This window comes from Oncorhynchus tshawytscha, linkage group LG13 (assembly GCF_018296145.1).
Source record: "Oncorhynchus tshawytscha isolate Ot180627B linkage group LG13, Otsh_v2.0, whole genome shotgun sequence".
Lineage (NCBI taxonomy): Eukaryota > Metazoa > Chordata > Actinopteri > Salmoniformes > Salmonidae > Oncorhynchus > Oncorhynchus tshawytscha.
This window is the reverse complement of record NC_056441.1, coordinates 65,843,954-65,861,239: the sequence shown is the minus strand read 5'-3', so window position 1 is coordinate 65,861,239 and position 17,286 is coordinate 65,843,954. Positions and strand designations below refer to the sequence as shown.

Here is a 17,286-nt window from a genome sequence, read left to right as displayed (position 1 = left end):
GAAAAGGGCAACCAGTGAAGAACAAACACCATTGTAAACACAACCCATATTTATATATTTTTATTTTCCGTTTTCTACTTTAACTATTTGCACATCATTACAACACTATATAGACATAATATGACATTTGAAATGTCTTTATTCTTTTGGAACTTTTGTTAGTGTAATATTTACTGTTATTTTTTTATTGTTTCTATTTCACTTGCTTAGGCAATGTAAACATATGTCTCCCATGAAAATAGAGCCCTTAAATTGAAATTGAGAATTGAGAGAGAGAGAGAGAGAGAGAGAGTGAGTATCTGCTGTCTGTCACTGCCTCCTCTCATACAGGGCTATTTTTAGCTTTGTGCTGAATCCCAATCATTGTGCAAATTAGGAAGGACACAATCATTTGGGCAGAAACTGAAAAACCCGATTGGAGTTGGCCAATTTGAGACTAATTCAAGTTACATGTTACAGCAACTGCACATAAATAAATAATCTATACTAAATGAGGACATGATTCCAGCTCCAGGAATGAAGATAATTACAATACAAAGATTTTTATAACATCAATTGATCAGCTGCAAGAGGTGCGCCGGCCATAGCCGAAAATGTAAACAATTCAACAGTGACCAGATCAATTTACAATATCACTTTTGAAACACAATACATTTCGCCTATCAAAGAAAATTCCACCCAAAATGCATGCAGAGCACACAAAGAGATTGGTACAAAGCTCTCCCTCACCCACCATTTGGCAAATCTGACCATAATTCTATCCTCCTGATTCCTGCTTACAAGCAAAAACTAAAGCAGCGTTGGACACCAGTAACTCGGTGAATAAAAAAGTGGTCAAATTAAGCAGATGCTACGCTGCAGGACTGTTTTGCTGGCACAGACTGGAATATGTTCCGGAATTCTTCCGAAGGCATTGAGGAGTACACCACATCAGTCACTGGCTTCATCAATAAGTGCATCGGTGTTTTTTTTTTTTTTTTAATTTTACCTTTATTTAACCAGGCAAGTCAGTTAAGAACAAATTCTTATTTTCAATGACAGCCTAGGAACAGTGGGTTAACTGCCTGTTCAGGGGCAGAACGACAGATTTGTACCTTGTCAGCTCGGGGGTTTGAACTCACAACCTTCCGGTTACTAGTCCAACGCTCTTACCACTAGGCTACCCTGCCGCCCCAAGACTGTACGTACATACCCCAACCAGAAGCCATGGATTACAGGCAACATCCACACTGAGCTAAAGGGTAGAGCTGCTGCTTTCAAGGAGCAGGACTATAACCCAGAAATGTATAAGAAATTCCGCTATGCCCTCCAACGAACCATCAAACAGGCAAAGCATCAATATAGGACTGAGATCGAATCGTACTACACCGGCTCCGACACTCGTCGGATGTGGCAGGGCTTGAAAACTATTACAGACTACAAAGGGAAGCACAGCCGAGAGCTGCCCAGTAACACAAGCCTACCAGACGAGCTAAATTACTTCTATGTTCGCTTCGAGGCAACTAACACTGAAACATGCATGAGATCATCAGCTGTTCTGGACGACTGTGTGATCACACTCTCCGCAGCTGATGTGTGTAAGACCTTTAAACAGGTCAACATTCACAAGGCCGCAGGGCCAGACGGATTACAAGAGAGTGTACTGCGAGCATGCGCTGACCAACTGAAAAGTGTCTTCACTGAAATTTTCAACCTCTCCCTGTCTGAATCTGTAATACCAACATGTTTCAAGCAGATCACCATAGTGCCTGTGTCCAAGAACACTAAAGTAACCTGCCTAAATGACTACAGACCCGTATCACTCACGTCTGTAGCCATGAGGGTTCTTTGAAAGGCTGGTCATGGCTCATATCAACACCATCATCCCAAAAACCCTAGACCCACTCCAATTTGCATACCACCTCAACAGATCCACAGGTGATGCAATCTCTATTGCACACCACACTGCCTTTTCCAACCTGGACAAAAGGAACACCTATGTGAGAATGCTATTCATAGACTACAGCTCAGCATTCAACACCATAATGCCCTCAAAGCCCATCACTAAGCTAAGGACCCTGGGACTGAACACCTCCCTCTGCAACTGGATCCTGGATTTGTGGTAAGGGTAGGTAACAACACATCCGCCACGCTGATCCTCAACATGGGGGGCCCTCAGGGGTGCGCGCTCAGTCCCCTCCTGTACTCCCTGTTCACTCATGACTGCACGACCAGGCACGACTCCAACACCAGTATTAAGTTTGATGATGACCCAACAGTGGTAGGCACGATCACCGACAACGACAAGACAGCCTATAGGGAGGAGGTCAGAGACCTGACCGTGTGGTGCAAGCACAACAACCTCTCCCTCAACATGATCAAGACAAAGGAGATGATTGTGGAGAAGAGGACCGAGTGGAAAAGAGGACCAAGCACGCCCCCATTCTCATCGACGGAGCTGTAGTGGAGCAGGTTGAGAGCTTCAAGTTCCTTGGCGTCCACATCACCAACAAACTAACATGGCAAGCGGTACCGAAGCACCAAGTCTAGGTCCAAGAGGCTTCAAAGCAGCTTCTACCCCCAAGCCATAAGACTCCTGAACATCAAATCAAATGGCCACTATTTACATTGCCCCCCCACCCCTTTTTTTTACGCTGCTGCTACTCTCTGTTATTATCTATGCAGAGTCACATTAATAACTCTACCTACATGCACATATTACCTCGACTAACCGGTGCCCTCCCACATTGACTTTGTACCGGAACCCCCTATTTATAGCCTCGCTATTGTTATTTTACTGCTGCTATTTTATTATTTCTTACTTTTATTTCTTACTTTTTTTAAGGTATTTTTCTTAAACTGCATTGTTGGTTAAGGGCTTGTGAGTAAGCATTCACTGTGAGGTCTACACCTGTTGTATTGGGCACATGTGACAAATAACATCTGATTTGATTTGAAAAACTATCTTTGGGTATTAGTTTCATTTGCCCATTGTTGATATTGTCTTAAAAAATGTTGCAATCAAGTTTTGAAGATGTATGACTTTCAAAATACAGAAATACAGCAAAATGCATCATAACGGCTGTATTTCTGTATTTTGAAAGTTATATAGTGTTGAAGTGGGAAGTTTACATACACCTTAGCCAAATACATTTACACTCAGTTTTTCACAATTCCTGACATTTAATCCTAGTAAAAATTCCCTGCTTTTTCAGTTCTGCCCATAGATTTTCTATAAAATTGAGCTCAGGGCTTTATGATGGCCACTCCAATACCTTGACTTTGTTGTCCTTAAGCCATTTTGCCACAACTTTGGAATTTTGCTTGGGGTCGTTGTCCATTTAGAAGACCCATTTGCGCCAAGCTTTAACTGATGTCTTGAGATGTTGCTTCAATATATCCACATAATTTTCCTGCCTCATGATGCCATCTAGGCTGGGATCCATTCCGTCCTGGGTGGAAGGCAGAACACAAGATCCGCTTCGGGAAAGTCATATTCCTGGTCGTTCTGATGGTGAGTTGACGTTGCTCTTATATTCAGTAGTTCTTCCCGACTGTATGTAAGACCGTAAAAAAAAAAAAAAAAAACTGCAAGATTGTCGGCCAGGATGCATGTTGGTGTTGGCGCACCAATGTAATGAAATAACACAGAGCAGGAAAAAAAAAAAAAAAGGATGCATGTTTCCGCAGGATGCATGTTGAACGGCACCGGATGCATGTTGGATGTCGGCGCCGGATGCATGTGGCGGTCGGCCATCTCTGTCGGCGCAGGATGCATGTTGGATGTTGGCGCAGAATGCATGTTGGATGTCGGCACCGGATGCATGTTGGATGTCGGCGCCGGATGCATGTTGGATGTCAGAGCAGGATGCATGTTGGATGTCAGAGCAGGATGCATGTTGGATGTCAGAGCAGGATGCATGTTGGATGTCAGAGCAGGATGCATGTTGGATGTCAGAGCAGGATGCATGTTGGATGTCAGAGCAGGATGCATGTTGGATGTCAGAGCAGGATGCATGTTGGATGTCAGAGCAGGATGCATGTTGGATGTCAGAGCAGGATGCATGTTGGATGTCAGAGCAGGATGCATGTTGGATGTCAGGAGCAGGATGCATGTTGGATGTCAGGCGCAGGATGCATGTTGCATGTGTTGGATGGCGCAGGATGCATGTTGGATGTCGGCGCAGGATGCATGTTGGATGTCGGCGCAGGATGCATGTTGTTGATGTCGGCGCAGGATGCATGTTGGATGTCGCAGGATGCATGTTGGATGTCGGCGCAGGATGCATGTTGGATGTCGGCGCAGGATGCATGTTGGATGTCGGCCCTGGATGCATGTTGGATGTAGGCGCAGGATGCATGTTGGATGTCGGTGCAGGATGCATGTTGCATGTCGGTGCAGGATGCATGTTGGATGCATTTGCTGTTTGTTTTGGTTGTGTTTCAGATTATTCTGTGCCCAAACAAAATTTATGGTAAACTATATATTGTGACATTTTGGAGTCACTTTTATTGTAAATAAGAATATAATATGTTTCTAAACACTTCTACATTCATTTGGCTGCTACTATAATTACAGATAGTCCTGAATGAATCGTGGATAATGATGAGTGCGAAAGTTTCATACGGACAAATATCATACCCCCCCAAAAATGCTTGGGGGTTTGATATTTATGCATCTTCATTTCAAATCCAAAATGCTGGAGTACAGAGCCAAAAAACAACTAAAAGAACACTGTACATGCCTGAAGTCTACTTCTGTCTCCAACCTAAGGTTTTGATCAAGTGGAAATTGAAGAGTGAAAGACCGCATGTAACCCCTAAACCCCTGATGTTCTTCACATCAATGAGGAGATAATGTTTTTAGGAGAAGCTGAAACAGAAATACTGATTCATCATGTTCCAAGTACATATGATATGGCATGTTTGGCAGAGCCTCTGCTAAAATCTAAACGGATGTTCCCATCTCCTCTTATCAAAAATGCAATTTCCTTACTGATCCCCAGCTGCTTTTTGGTAATGAAAGACTTTCTATAGAGAAAAGAGGAAAAGGGTATGTGGCAGAATCCTTAGAGACAAACTAAAAAAAGCTACAGAACCACTCAGAACAGATCTCAAGTAATGATGAAGCAGATAAGAAGAACGTGTGTGAATATAAGAAAGATTACAATAAAGTCTATATCTAGGCCAAGTTGTTTTACTGTAAATAAAGTAAAAGGAGAAAAAATGTCCAATCTACAAACCGCAATGGCACATAGATTACACACTACAGTCAAAGGTGCAACAGTATTCAAAGAAAATAGATCATGGAGATATGGAGGTAGGAACAGTAACCCTTACATATTGCAGTTTGCCATCAATCTTGTACCAGTGTGTTCAAGCATTGCAGGGTTCAAATGATCTTCATGAGCAGAACAGCGAGCATGGCTGGAATGATGGCTGTGGCCATAGATTTGCCATTAGCTCAGCGAGGGATAATCACTCACATCATATTGTGACTATTATGACAAACTGAAGAAAGGACTGCAGTTACAGCTACTTACAATTCAATTAGTCTGTTAGTTTCAAGGAAATCTATTGTCGATTATAAACTGGGGAGCAATGCTTTCCTCTCAATCATATTACAGCATATCATGAATAGTCTGAACTGCACAACTGGTGACAGAGTGAAAAGCTTCCTGCTACAATGTTCAGAGGACTCGATTAACCTTCTAAGAACAAGTTTCCCACTGGGCACAAAAGTAATTTCAACGTCTAGTTTTGATTTAATTTTGGTTGTGTTGTCAACTAATGTCAATTCAACGCAAAATCAACAGAACATTTCACCATGTCTTTGGATTTAGGTTCAAAGTTGTGAAAAAAAAAAAAATTCCATTATGTTGATGGCTTATTGCAAATTCAATCAGTTTTCCACGTTGAGGCAACAACATCACATAGATTTTTTGTTGTTAAAATGACGTGGAAACAATGTTGAATCAATAAGTGTTTGCCTAGTTGGTTATGTGCTCTTGAAATATTCTATCTGTCTCTCTCTCTCTCTATGTATGTCTCTCTATCTGTCTCTCTCCCTCTATGTCTGTGTCTCTATCTGTCTGTCTCTCTCTATGTCTGTCTCTCTATCTGTCTCTCTCTCTATGTATGTCTCTCTATCTCTCTCTCTGTCTCTCTCTATCTGTCTCTCTCTCTCTATGTCTGTCTCTCTGTCTCTCTCTCTCTGTCTGTCTCTCTATCTGTCTCTCTCTGTCTGTCTGTCTGTCTCTCTATCTATCTCTCTCTCTCCTCTCTCTCTCTATGTCTGTCTCTCTCTCTATGTATGTCTCTCTCTATCTGTCTCTCTATCTGTCTCTCTCTCTCTCTGTCTGTCTCTCTATCTCTCTCTCTCTGTCTCTCTCTCTCTATCTGTCTCTCTCTCTCTCTGTCTGTCTGTCTGTCTCTCTCTCTGTCTCTCTCTGTCTGTCTCTCTCTGTCTCTCTCTGTCTGTCTCTCTCTGTCTCTCTCTCTATGTCTGTCTCTCTCTGTCTCTCTCTCTATGTCTGTCTCTCTATCTGTCTCTCTCTCTATGTCTGTCTCTCTATCTGTCTCTCTCTCTCTGTCTGTCTCTCTCTCTCCATCTGTCTCTCTCTCTGTCTGTCTCTCTCTCTCCATCTGTCTCTCTCTCTGTCTGTCTCTATCTGTCTCTCTCTCTATCTGTCTCTCTCTCTATGTCTCTCTCTCTATGTCTGTCTCTCTATGTCTGTCTCTCTATCTGTCTCTCTCTCTCTGTCTGTCTCTCTATCTGTCTCACTCCCTTATGTTGCATCTCTCTTTACTCATTGAATCAACTGCTAATTGAGGTGAATCAGTAAATTAGCAGATGCAATTGCAACATGGCTGGTATGTGATCTGGATAGGTTTCTACTATACAGAGCTGAGCTCCCTCTCCTAACACCTGGGCTGGTTCAAAACATACTGCCACTGTGTGTCCCAAATGGCACCCTATTGTTTTGGTCAGAGCCCTGGTCAAAGGTAGTGCACTATAAAGGGAATAGAGAGTCATTTGGGACACACACTCTGTTTCAGTCAGCAGCCAGTGGCATAAGCGCATGTTACTCTAGCAAAATGTTTTATTCAAGTGCATTGGGTAGTCTCCCTACATGTTTTGTTGTTGTTGGTATTTATAGGATCACATCTCATAGCTGTTGTGTACTTATTGTACCTGCCAGGTAGGACATTAGCCTCCCTTCTGTAAGGCAGGTGGTGCGGGAGATTCTTAAAATGGTATTGTTTTCATTATAAAACTAATTTCAGTTCTACCTAAATGACATTATTGGAAAGCCTGGTAAAAGTAACCTCATCCTCAGACTCAACTGCGAGAGAGAGCCGACTGGGTGAACGAGACTAAGTAGTAAGACCATAACTTGGCCTTATTGTATGCAATGTAATTCTGTCTCTCTGGTGTTCAGTTCCTGAGATTACGGTCCAATCATCAGCCAACCAGCAGTGACTGTATAAGACAAATGAGACTAACCTCAATAACTTATATGACCTTGACATCATGGTTTTAATGACCTCCATAACAAATCATTGCACCCCTATAACAAAATCATCATTGTTGGGCACTGCGAAAAGAGACATTGGGCACCACCAAGAGTCATGTATAATTTGAATACTGCTTGACTTACTGAAACTGGATAATAAAAGCCTACAATGGGTATTTTATTATCATTCAGCTCACGAATATGACCAATTTACGTCACGTCTCCAGAGTCGAGTCAAGGTTAAATATATAATGGAACAGTCATGAAATATTAAATCAATTCAAAAAGCATAGCTAACGCCGTCAGAGAGAGCGTTATGATGAATACAAAACTAGGATGGGTCTGACTGGGTCACTCTAAAGAAAAGTCACCAGTTGCTCATCAATCTTTTATCACTCTACTTTCAGGAAATTTGGACAAAATCAGGCAGGGTCTACATCCCAAATGGCACCCTATATTCCTTACATAGTGTACTACTTTTGACCAGATCCCCAGTGGCCCTGGTCAAACGTAGTGCACTATTTAGGGAATTGGGTGTCTTTTGTGACAAACAACCCATGCTGTTCAAAGCCCATTGCTTCATGTGTTGTTGTTGAGGAAGTCAGTATAGCACTGGACAGCCCACAATCTGTCATGCGATCGTTATCTAATTAAATTCATTAGACCAAAGATGGGCCCAAGTATTACACATAGTCATGTTTTCAAGATACTTTGTGTTTTTACCTATACCTCAAACACATTCATCCAACAGAAACATTTACTTAGGATTCCACCATCTCAATCACCTTCCACTGCCCCTTGTCACCTTCTTCCTCACCTACCATAAGACTTATCAAGGTGCAATGGAAGGTGATTTAGAAGGTGGAAAGCTGAATTTCATTATAAAGGTGAACCAAATGTAGTCTACACGTAACTTTTCATATTTCATTAAATGCACTGAATCATGAAGAATAGACTATCAATTTCCATAATCAACAGAACACATCTCCCTGGGGAATGCTATATAGTGGCCTTGATACACTGTATTCATTTCAATTGTATCAATGTGTGCATTGGTGTTTTAGTAAGCAGGGGTGGACTGGCCATCTGGCAGGGTCGATGCCAGGGTTGATTTCTGGTCCCGGTCCGCCCCTGTCAGTAAGGTATTGAACCCCATGGTGATCAACTGGATATCAACCAGGTATAATGAAAATGCAGTTAAAACAGTTATAACACCTTCATTACAACATTCATTTAACTGTATCACCTGCATGTTAGCGTTTTTCATAATTAATCTTGTTCTGCAGGCAGCTCTGCAGTGGTCACTAGCTGGCACAACCATAAAGTCATAGAATCTCATTTTAAACATAACCCTAACCACAATGCCAACCCTAACGCCTAACCTTAAAATAAGCCCAAAAGGCTATTTTTTGTTTTCATACATTTTTACAATATAGCCAATTTTGACTTTGCAGCTGGCCTATCTTAGAGGAACTCGCTCAGTTCTGCCTCCAGGACAAGACTCATGACAATAAACGTCGACCTGCGTATCAACTCGTGCGTCCTGTTTTACTTCTGGAAAGTCCAGTTTTACTTTTATAATACACGAATTCATACGGTTAAATATTTGTGTGGACAACAATAGTCCAACTAATAGCCTACTAATAATAGCCTACCCACTAACAATGTAATTTTCCTTGAATGCATGCTTGTCAACAAAGATTGATCAGCGTTTGAGTCTCTCAGGAACTGAAAAGGGTTTACCCAAATAATTTAATATGCTCAATATATGTGATTAACGAGGTCCAAATCTAAGTTTGGCGCGCGCTTTTTCCCGTCTTTAATGGTCAGGATGACCGTATCACACCTTACATGTGTCAAAATAATTTACAATGAACGTACTCAGACAACATCGACAAAACACGTCACACCGTTTGACAAACATCTCAGAGGACACGGGTTGCTTTTTATTCTGATAGACAACTGAACGGTAACATCACGCATTCCAACAGATTGTCAAGAAGAGCCAGCGGGCTATTGCGCGCATGCATCGTTTTACATGATTTAGGTTGAGACGTTGACTTATGCGACCTGATAACCTCATAAGATTTGACACCGGAGGAGACATGGTAGGCTATATAAAAAATATTGAACCGAGCACCTTACCTTTCCCTCTCGTTTCCTTCGCCATCCCAACCTCTACGTCTCTACCAAGGTAGGTGCGGAGTCACCGGGGTGTAATTTTGTCAGATAGTTTTAACCGAGTGGGCGCTCCCTCCCTCGTCTCCGCACCTTGACGCCAGCCAGGCAGAAGATAGGTAGCCCAGAGGCAGTGAGGATGCACTTTTTCGCTCGGCTTGAATTCTGCAGCTGAGCTCCTCGGGCTCATCGGTGACAAGACCCACATCCAGCGGATCTGCCTCTTGTACTGAACACACTTTCAGTTTTTGTATCTGTGCAGACTTTGCTACTGCCCTCCCCTCCACTACCGTCACATCAGTAGAAATGTTTCAAGGATCAGTGTTAGACTGCCTCCAGTGGCTCGCTGCTGTGCCACCCAAGGGCGTCCGTTGTATAAATTGGCTCTGCCTCCTGCAGATGGGATTCCAATAAAATAAATTAGTCGACATTGATGCAAACTGATTTGCATGGGATGCACTTCTAACCATGGACGTGAGGTCTAGTTGACGTGAGGTCTAGAAATAAATATATCCCAATTGGAAAACGACACATCTACAAAATCGCACTCCTGCCTATTCAACTAGGTAGTTACAACTGTTATGATTGTAGAGTAAAATAATACAGATAAGATAACCTATAAGCCTATAAACAACAGACTGAGGTTAATGTTTCAGTATGTTGAACCATAAGTATGCTGCACGCAGCAGACATGACAAATAGCTTGACAAAGACTCTTTATTGACCTTAAAGACATGATGATGATAATGACTGTCTCCAAGCCACAGATGGGGGCCTAAAGGGCAAGGACCGAATCTCACCTTGTCATCAAGCTAGCTTTATTTCCTGCAGCCTTGGCTCCTCCACAGTGTTAGGTCAGAGACCCAGCTATAAAACATACTGGAACCAGAGTTCAACAGCATAGCATCACAGTACATTCCTCATGGTCCAAAGACGGCTCACATCACATCTTAGGCTTTGTGCGGAGTGGACTGTTGCATTTAAGAGAAACTGTTATTAGCCACATGGATCAGATGCATGTATTAATGGCCTGCATGATGAGGGATGTAGGTTACGTCCCAAATGGAACCCTATTCCCTCAAAGTGCACCATAGTGTGCACCATAGTGCAATTTTGCCCTAGTCTGGTCAAAAGTAGTGCACTATAAGGGCAAAGGGTGCCATTTTGGATACTGTCAAACTGTTATTAGACACATGGATAATCAGATAAGTTAATGGATGCATTGCCGTTAGGGATGTAGCCTATTGTATGTGAACTGTAGAAACACAGCACAGTAAGGCTGGCTGGCTTGCTTCTGACATTCAGTGCCTAATCCATGATGTTTTATAGATTTCCCTGCTCTGACATTGTCAACAATCTTGGGCTAACTCTCACAACAGGCTGTCACGTCTATCAAACAATATGCTATATTAATTTAGATCACTGTCATATCTATCAAATAATGAGATATGACAGTGATCTAAATTAATATATCTCATTATTTGATAGATATGACAGTGATCTAAATTATTATATCTATCAAACCAAATCTATTCATTTAGAGTAGACCACTTTGAATATGCTGAAACCTGCTGTCTATATGTGAAGAGCCCATTCAGATAATCATAGTATCATATTCACCCCTACATGTATAGAAATCGTATTACCAAAGGACACCCATGTTCCCAACCCTTTCAACAGAAAACAAGATATTGTACTATAACACAAAAACTCAAAGTAGATTCCCAACCTGAAAATCTCATTGTAGATTCCCAACCTGAATACAACCTAAAAAAATCATTGTAGATTCCCAACTGAATACAACCTGAAAAACTCATTGTAGATTCCCAACCTGAATACAACCTGAAAAACTCATTGTAGATTCCCAACCTGACCCATCTACCAAGCTCAGTGGGAAACATGGGAGAGCAGTGATTGTCTGTTGTTGTGCACAGCAGTGCAGATATATAGTTATACCCTCGTTCTATCATCTAGCTAGCACATGACCACAGAACAGGTCATAGCCTGGGATCAGAGCAGCACCAGCATCACTCTATCTGCAGCTCTGCACCCTGGTGCCATTTAATGACTATCGATGGACCCAAATGCCTGAAGCTGAGCCATCTCCCTCCAATCTGAGTACTGGCCTGGCCACAGACACGCTGTATTACCCAACCCTATGAGGGCCCAGGATATTTCAACCAGTCAGGATGACCAATGACAAAATACTTCTGTCTCAAGACACTGTATTGTGATTCTAGCAGGAGAGTAAAAGAAAAACAGCCAGCAGGGCCAGAAAGACAGCGAGAGATAGCATTGATTACACCCAATGGCCTCACTCACAAGAAAAAAAAGGTAATTCAATTTAGGCAGAATAACTTTTTTCTTTAGAAGCAATCTCATCCTATGCCAAGGCAGTGTGCCAAGTCTACAACAGGCTCTACTTTGAGCTGCCCCACCCCCCAATCATAAAAAAAACTCAGCACTTGTGGCTGAGTGGAAGCAAGTCCCTGTAGCAATGTCCCAACATCTCGTGGAAAGAATTCTCAGAAGAGTGTAGGCTGTTATAGCAGCAAAGGGGGGGACCAACTCCATATTAATGGCCATGATTTTGGAATGAGATGTTCGGCGAGCAGGTGTCCACATACATTTGGTCATGTAGTGTACACCGAGTGTACAAAACATTAGGAACACCTTTCCATGACATAGACTGACCAGGTGAATGAAAGCTATGATTCCTTATTGATGAACCTGTTAAAGCCATTTCAATCAGTGTAGATGAAGGGCAGGAGACAGGTTAAAGAAGGTTTGTTAAGCCTCTAGACAACTGAGAAATGGATTGTGTATGTGTGCCATTCAGAGGGTTAATGGGCAAGACAAAATATTTAACGCCTTTGAACAGGGTATGGTAGTAGGTGCCAGGCACACCAGTTTAGGTATGTCAAGAACTGCAATGCTGCTGGGTTTTTCCCGCTCAACAGTTCAAGAGTGGTCCACCACCCAAAGGACATCCAGCCAACTTGGCACAATTGTGGGAAGCAATGGAGTCAACATGGGCCAGCATCCCTGTGGAACACTTTCACCACCTTGTACAGTATATGCTCCAACAAATTGAGGCTGTTCTGAGGGCAAAAGGGGTGCAATTCAATATTAGAAAGCTGTTCCTAATGTTATGTACACTCAGTGTATATCCACGTATCCAGATACCTGAGAAAGCACCTGGTCTCAGCACTTCCATTTATGTACCAGCATGTCATAAGAGACATGGGGCTGCTCCAGAGTGAGGGCCAGTGGGTTCTAGCAGAAAAGAAGCCAAGAGATGACCCCATGTGTAGATCATCTACTAACAACAATGAACTTTGCACCTCAAATCTGAAATAAGACTCTGGACCTTTTGCCTTTTAGCTATCCACACAAAGACTTAGCTTTCAATACATCTTAATTCTACTAACCATGAGTCAGCAAGGATAATGACACAGCAAGGATAAGTGTTTCACTTTTGATAGCTGCCTATGCTATGAGATTACCCACTGCGTTGTGGGGGAAACAAGGTTGTTTCTCTCTCGTTTCTGAAGCAGAGAATTTATAGGTCAGACTATCTGATGACATCAGGGAGATTACTGCCCAGGGAGGGCACATACTGTGCTGATCAATTTCTCAACTGGAGCAGCTGCATTCCTCTCTCATATCCACACCCAGAGCATGGATCTAACTACTACAATCTCTTCAGTAGTTGTTCAGAGAAGGAGAATATCACTGGTTCTGTAAATATCTAAATAGTACTATAGAGAGAACATTTGTCTTACTTGGTTGAAGATCATATCCAATTTTCTAAGAATTGTGAAAATTTCCAGCCATTAGCTGAACTGTCCCTGAGTGAAACCTAAAATGATTCTATCCAGCCTGAAAGGGCATTGTTGCCTCAAAATATGTCAGTGTGTGTACCACATAATTCATATTACCATGACTACTAGTCAATACTCACAGTCACATGAATTCTGTCTTTGACAAGGATAATTATGCTGGCTAACATACTGTAGGGACAGGCCCTTTTCACCATTAGAACTGTGGAAAAGGAGACACAGCTCTACATCTGATGGCTGTATTGATAAAGCAAGATACATCTCATTTTTTAAAAATGATGTTATAATACTAACATCATTAAGATTATCAAGGTTATCAATACCTCATTTTGACTAAATAAAACAACCTTTGCATATTGTACCAGAAAAAAGGTATTACCAAATAAATTTTTGGGCATCAGTATAAAACAGTCTGCTATGAATGTGTCAGAAAACATCACAAAAATAAAATATATCAAAGCACCACAAAACCAATTTCATTGTGTTCTGTGTTATGTGCAAAACAGATCAGAATAGATCATAGACAGATCTTGTTGTTCTGTTTGTTAATTGTGTTGAAAATACATTTCTGTGTTGAGTCTGTGTTGGTTGTCTGGGGCGGGAGGTGACACACTCAAAACTAAAGTATCAATAGACAGCATTCAGCACCATGAAAATGAAAAATAATTTGAAATTAGCCACCCTGACACTCACAGACGAACAATGTATTTTTCAATTTCAAGTATTCTTCAATTCAAAAACTCCTATTATAAGGATGCGATGGCTCCTAGATTCCAATTTGTGTCGAACTCTGGGACGAAACAGAACTGTGAGAGTGAGTCATGTGTATGTGCATAAGCCTATGTAAAACCTGCATGTATTCTGACACCCACACAAAACACAGTTGGCGGAGAGAAAGAGGGTCTGATTCAGAGTGAGCTATTCACTCAGTCACTCTCTGTCCCTTGTCACAGTCAGTTCCGCTCGGGGCCAACTCAACATCTGGATGTGTCTCTCTCCTCCTTCACAGCTGCTTTCTCTCCAGGGCCTGAGAACATCCGCCACACCAGTAAAGGCTCCCTCATCCAATGTTCACTCATGATATATGCATCCTTATTGAATTGAAATCACTCATTTGGCAAACATACAGTATTTGGTGCATGCATTGGCAAGTGAATCACACAATTTCAATGATTGCAATATGCTATCCGGATTTCCTATTAACCAATGAATGGTGACCTTGGCTTGCTGCACCCCTATTGTTAATTCCCCAAACAATTAATTTACTTCTATGTTTCAATGTGGAAATGGAAAGAGTGAGTAATCCTGTGGGAGAGGTTTATAAATGGAAAGAGAGGAGACCCTCTGTAATGTCGTAATGTTCTCTCTAAGCTTATCAAAACCAACTTTCCCAGTGAAATTCATCCATCCCTCTGGAAGAACGACAGAAAGGAACCTGCCAAATAGGAATAATCTGCATTGCTTTAGTTCCATTCTATTCTGAATGTTGTCACATCAATGCAATCAGGATGTTTTTCCCCCCAAAAATGAACTTGTTTTACATAGTTCTTTCATCGTTTTAGTAAAAGCGATGCATCACGCTGTATTTAACACACATAGATACATATATAAACATTAACCCAGTCTAAACTATAGTCTTAGCTGGCTAAACCCTGAAGAGTAGGCAAACTCGTTCTACATTGCCCGGTGGCCCAGGTGGGTGGAGTTCTGTTGGTGCTGAGATGAAATATCCACCTACCCAGTACACCGGGCGATGCAAACCGAACTCGTCCAATGTTCACGAAGAGGAAGAGCTCTATTGGCTGTCTAATGGTGGATCTGAAGCAGGACGGGATATGACTGGCTTATTACCAACATCTGACTGATAGACAGGTTACACTGATGAGTGAGAATAGCAGACTAATTGACGTTGCATTTCCCCCCATCTGTCCCTTGATACTGAAGCAATTGGACTGGTCCCCCTGAAACTTCCCTTCCCAAAAAAACTGAAAAATATGAGTTATTTTTCTCTGAACATACAAAATGCAGATGCATAGCTCAAGAGGATGGCATATGACTTTATCTCCTGTCATCTCTCACTCTCTAAAAGTAACGAGGCAACAATAGTAGTTCTCCCTTGGGCTGGTTTTCTTAGCTCACTTTTTTTGCAACAATTCACACTCCCACACACAGATATGGTGAGAGGAGAGAGAGGCATCTCCACATGCCAGACCTGACTATCTGTCCTTTGGTACCGTTAAGAACGTTTGCCGTATTATTCAATTACATCTGCTTCTCTTTGAAATGTCTGAATATGATGCGTTTCTGATCTATCACACTCAAATGCATTCAGTATGCTCATAAAGACAAGGGGGATTCTCTGCATTGCACCAAATTAAGAATGATTTTAAATATGCACTCACACGCACCCCACAACTAGTCAAACACTGGACCTAATGTTTGAATAAGCAAAGAGCACTATGTTTGAGGAAGAGTTGTGTAGCCCTGGGCCAAGTGAATAATCCATCCTCCTACACACGGTGGCATTCAGGGACTAACTGGGTAGCAAATAAATCTGTTGAGATGGCTTAAGGAACAACCAACTGCAGATACAGTTGAAGTCGGAAGTTTACATACACTTAGATTGTCATTAAAATTCATTTTTCAACCACTCCACAAATTTCTTGTTAACAAACTATAGTTTGGGTAAATTGGTTAGGACATCTACTTTGACATAAGTCATTTTTCCAACAACAGATGATTATTATTATTATTAACAGACAGATTATTTCACATTTCCAGTGGGTCAGAAGTTTACATACACAAAGTTGACTGTGCCTTTTAAACAGCTTGGAAAATTCCAGAAAATGAAGTAATGGGTTTAGAAGCTTCTGATAGGCTAATTGACATAGTTTGAGTCAATTTGAGGTGTACCTGTGGATGTATTTCAAGGCCTACCTTCAAACTCAGTGCCTCTTTGCTTGACATCACGGGAAAATCTAAAGAAATCAGCCAAGACTTCAGAAAAAACATTGTAGACGTCCACAAGTCTGGTTCATCCTTGGGAGCAATTTCCATATGCCTGAAGGTACCACGTTCATCTGTACAAACAATAGTACGCAAGTATAAACACCATGGGACCACACAGCCGCCATACCGCTCAGGAAGGAAACGCGCTCTGTCTCCTAGAGATGAAAGTACTTTAGTGCGAAAAGTGCAAATCAATCCCAGAACAGCAGCAAAGGACCTTGTGAAGATGCTGGAGGAAACAGGTACAAAAGTATCTATATCCACAGTAAAACGAGTCCTATATCGACATAACCTGAAAGGCCACTCAGCAAGCAAAAAGCCACTGCTCTAAAACCGCCATTTAAAAGCCAGACTACGGTTTGCAACTGCACAGGGGGACAAAGATTGTACTTTTTGGAGAAATGTCCTCTGGTCTGAGGAAACAAAATAGAACTGTTTGGCCATAATGACCATCATTATGTTTGGAGGAGAATGGGGATGCTTGCAAGCCGAAGAACACCATTCCAACCGTGAAGCACGGGGGTGGCAGCATCATGTTGTGGGGGTGTTTTGCTGCAGGAGGGACTGGTGCACTTCACAAAATAGATGGCATCATGAGGAGGGAAAATTATGTGGATATATTGAAGCAACATCTCAAGACATCAGTCAGGAAGTTAAAGCTTGGTCGCAAATGGGTCTTCCAAATGGACAACAACCCCAAGCAAACTTCCAAAGTTATGGCAAAATGTCTTAAGGACAAAGTCAAGGTATTGGAGTGGCCA

General features: G+C 41.9%; 1 protein-coding gene across 2 annotated transcripts in view; it reads right to left on the bottom strand.

Annotated features, from left to right (window-relative positions):
- Positions 1-9,950, bottom strand: part of LOC112266134 (membrane-associated phosphatidylinositol transfer protein 3-like) — a 130,604-nt gene extending 120,654 nt beyond the window's left edge. For both annotated transcript variants that reach the window (XM_042296207.1, XM_042296208.1), the window contains exon 1: positions 9,642-9,950. In XM_042296207.1, the coding sequence (XP_042152141.1) occupies positions 9,642-9,666 (25 nt within the window). In that variant the 5' untranslated portion in view covers positions 9,667-9,950. The remainder of the gene's footprint in view (positions 1-9,641) is intronic.
- Positions 9,951-17,286: the final 7,336 nt, after the last annotated feature.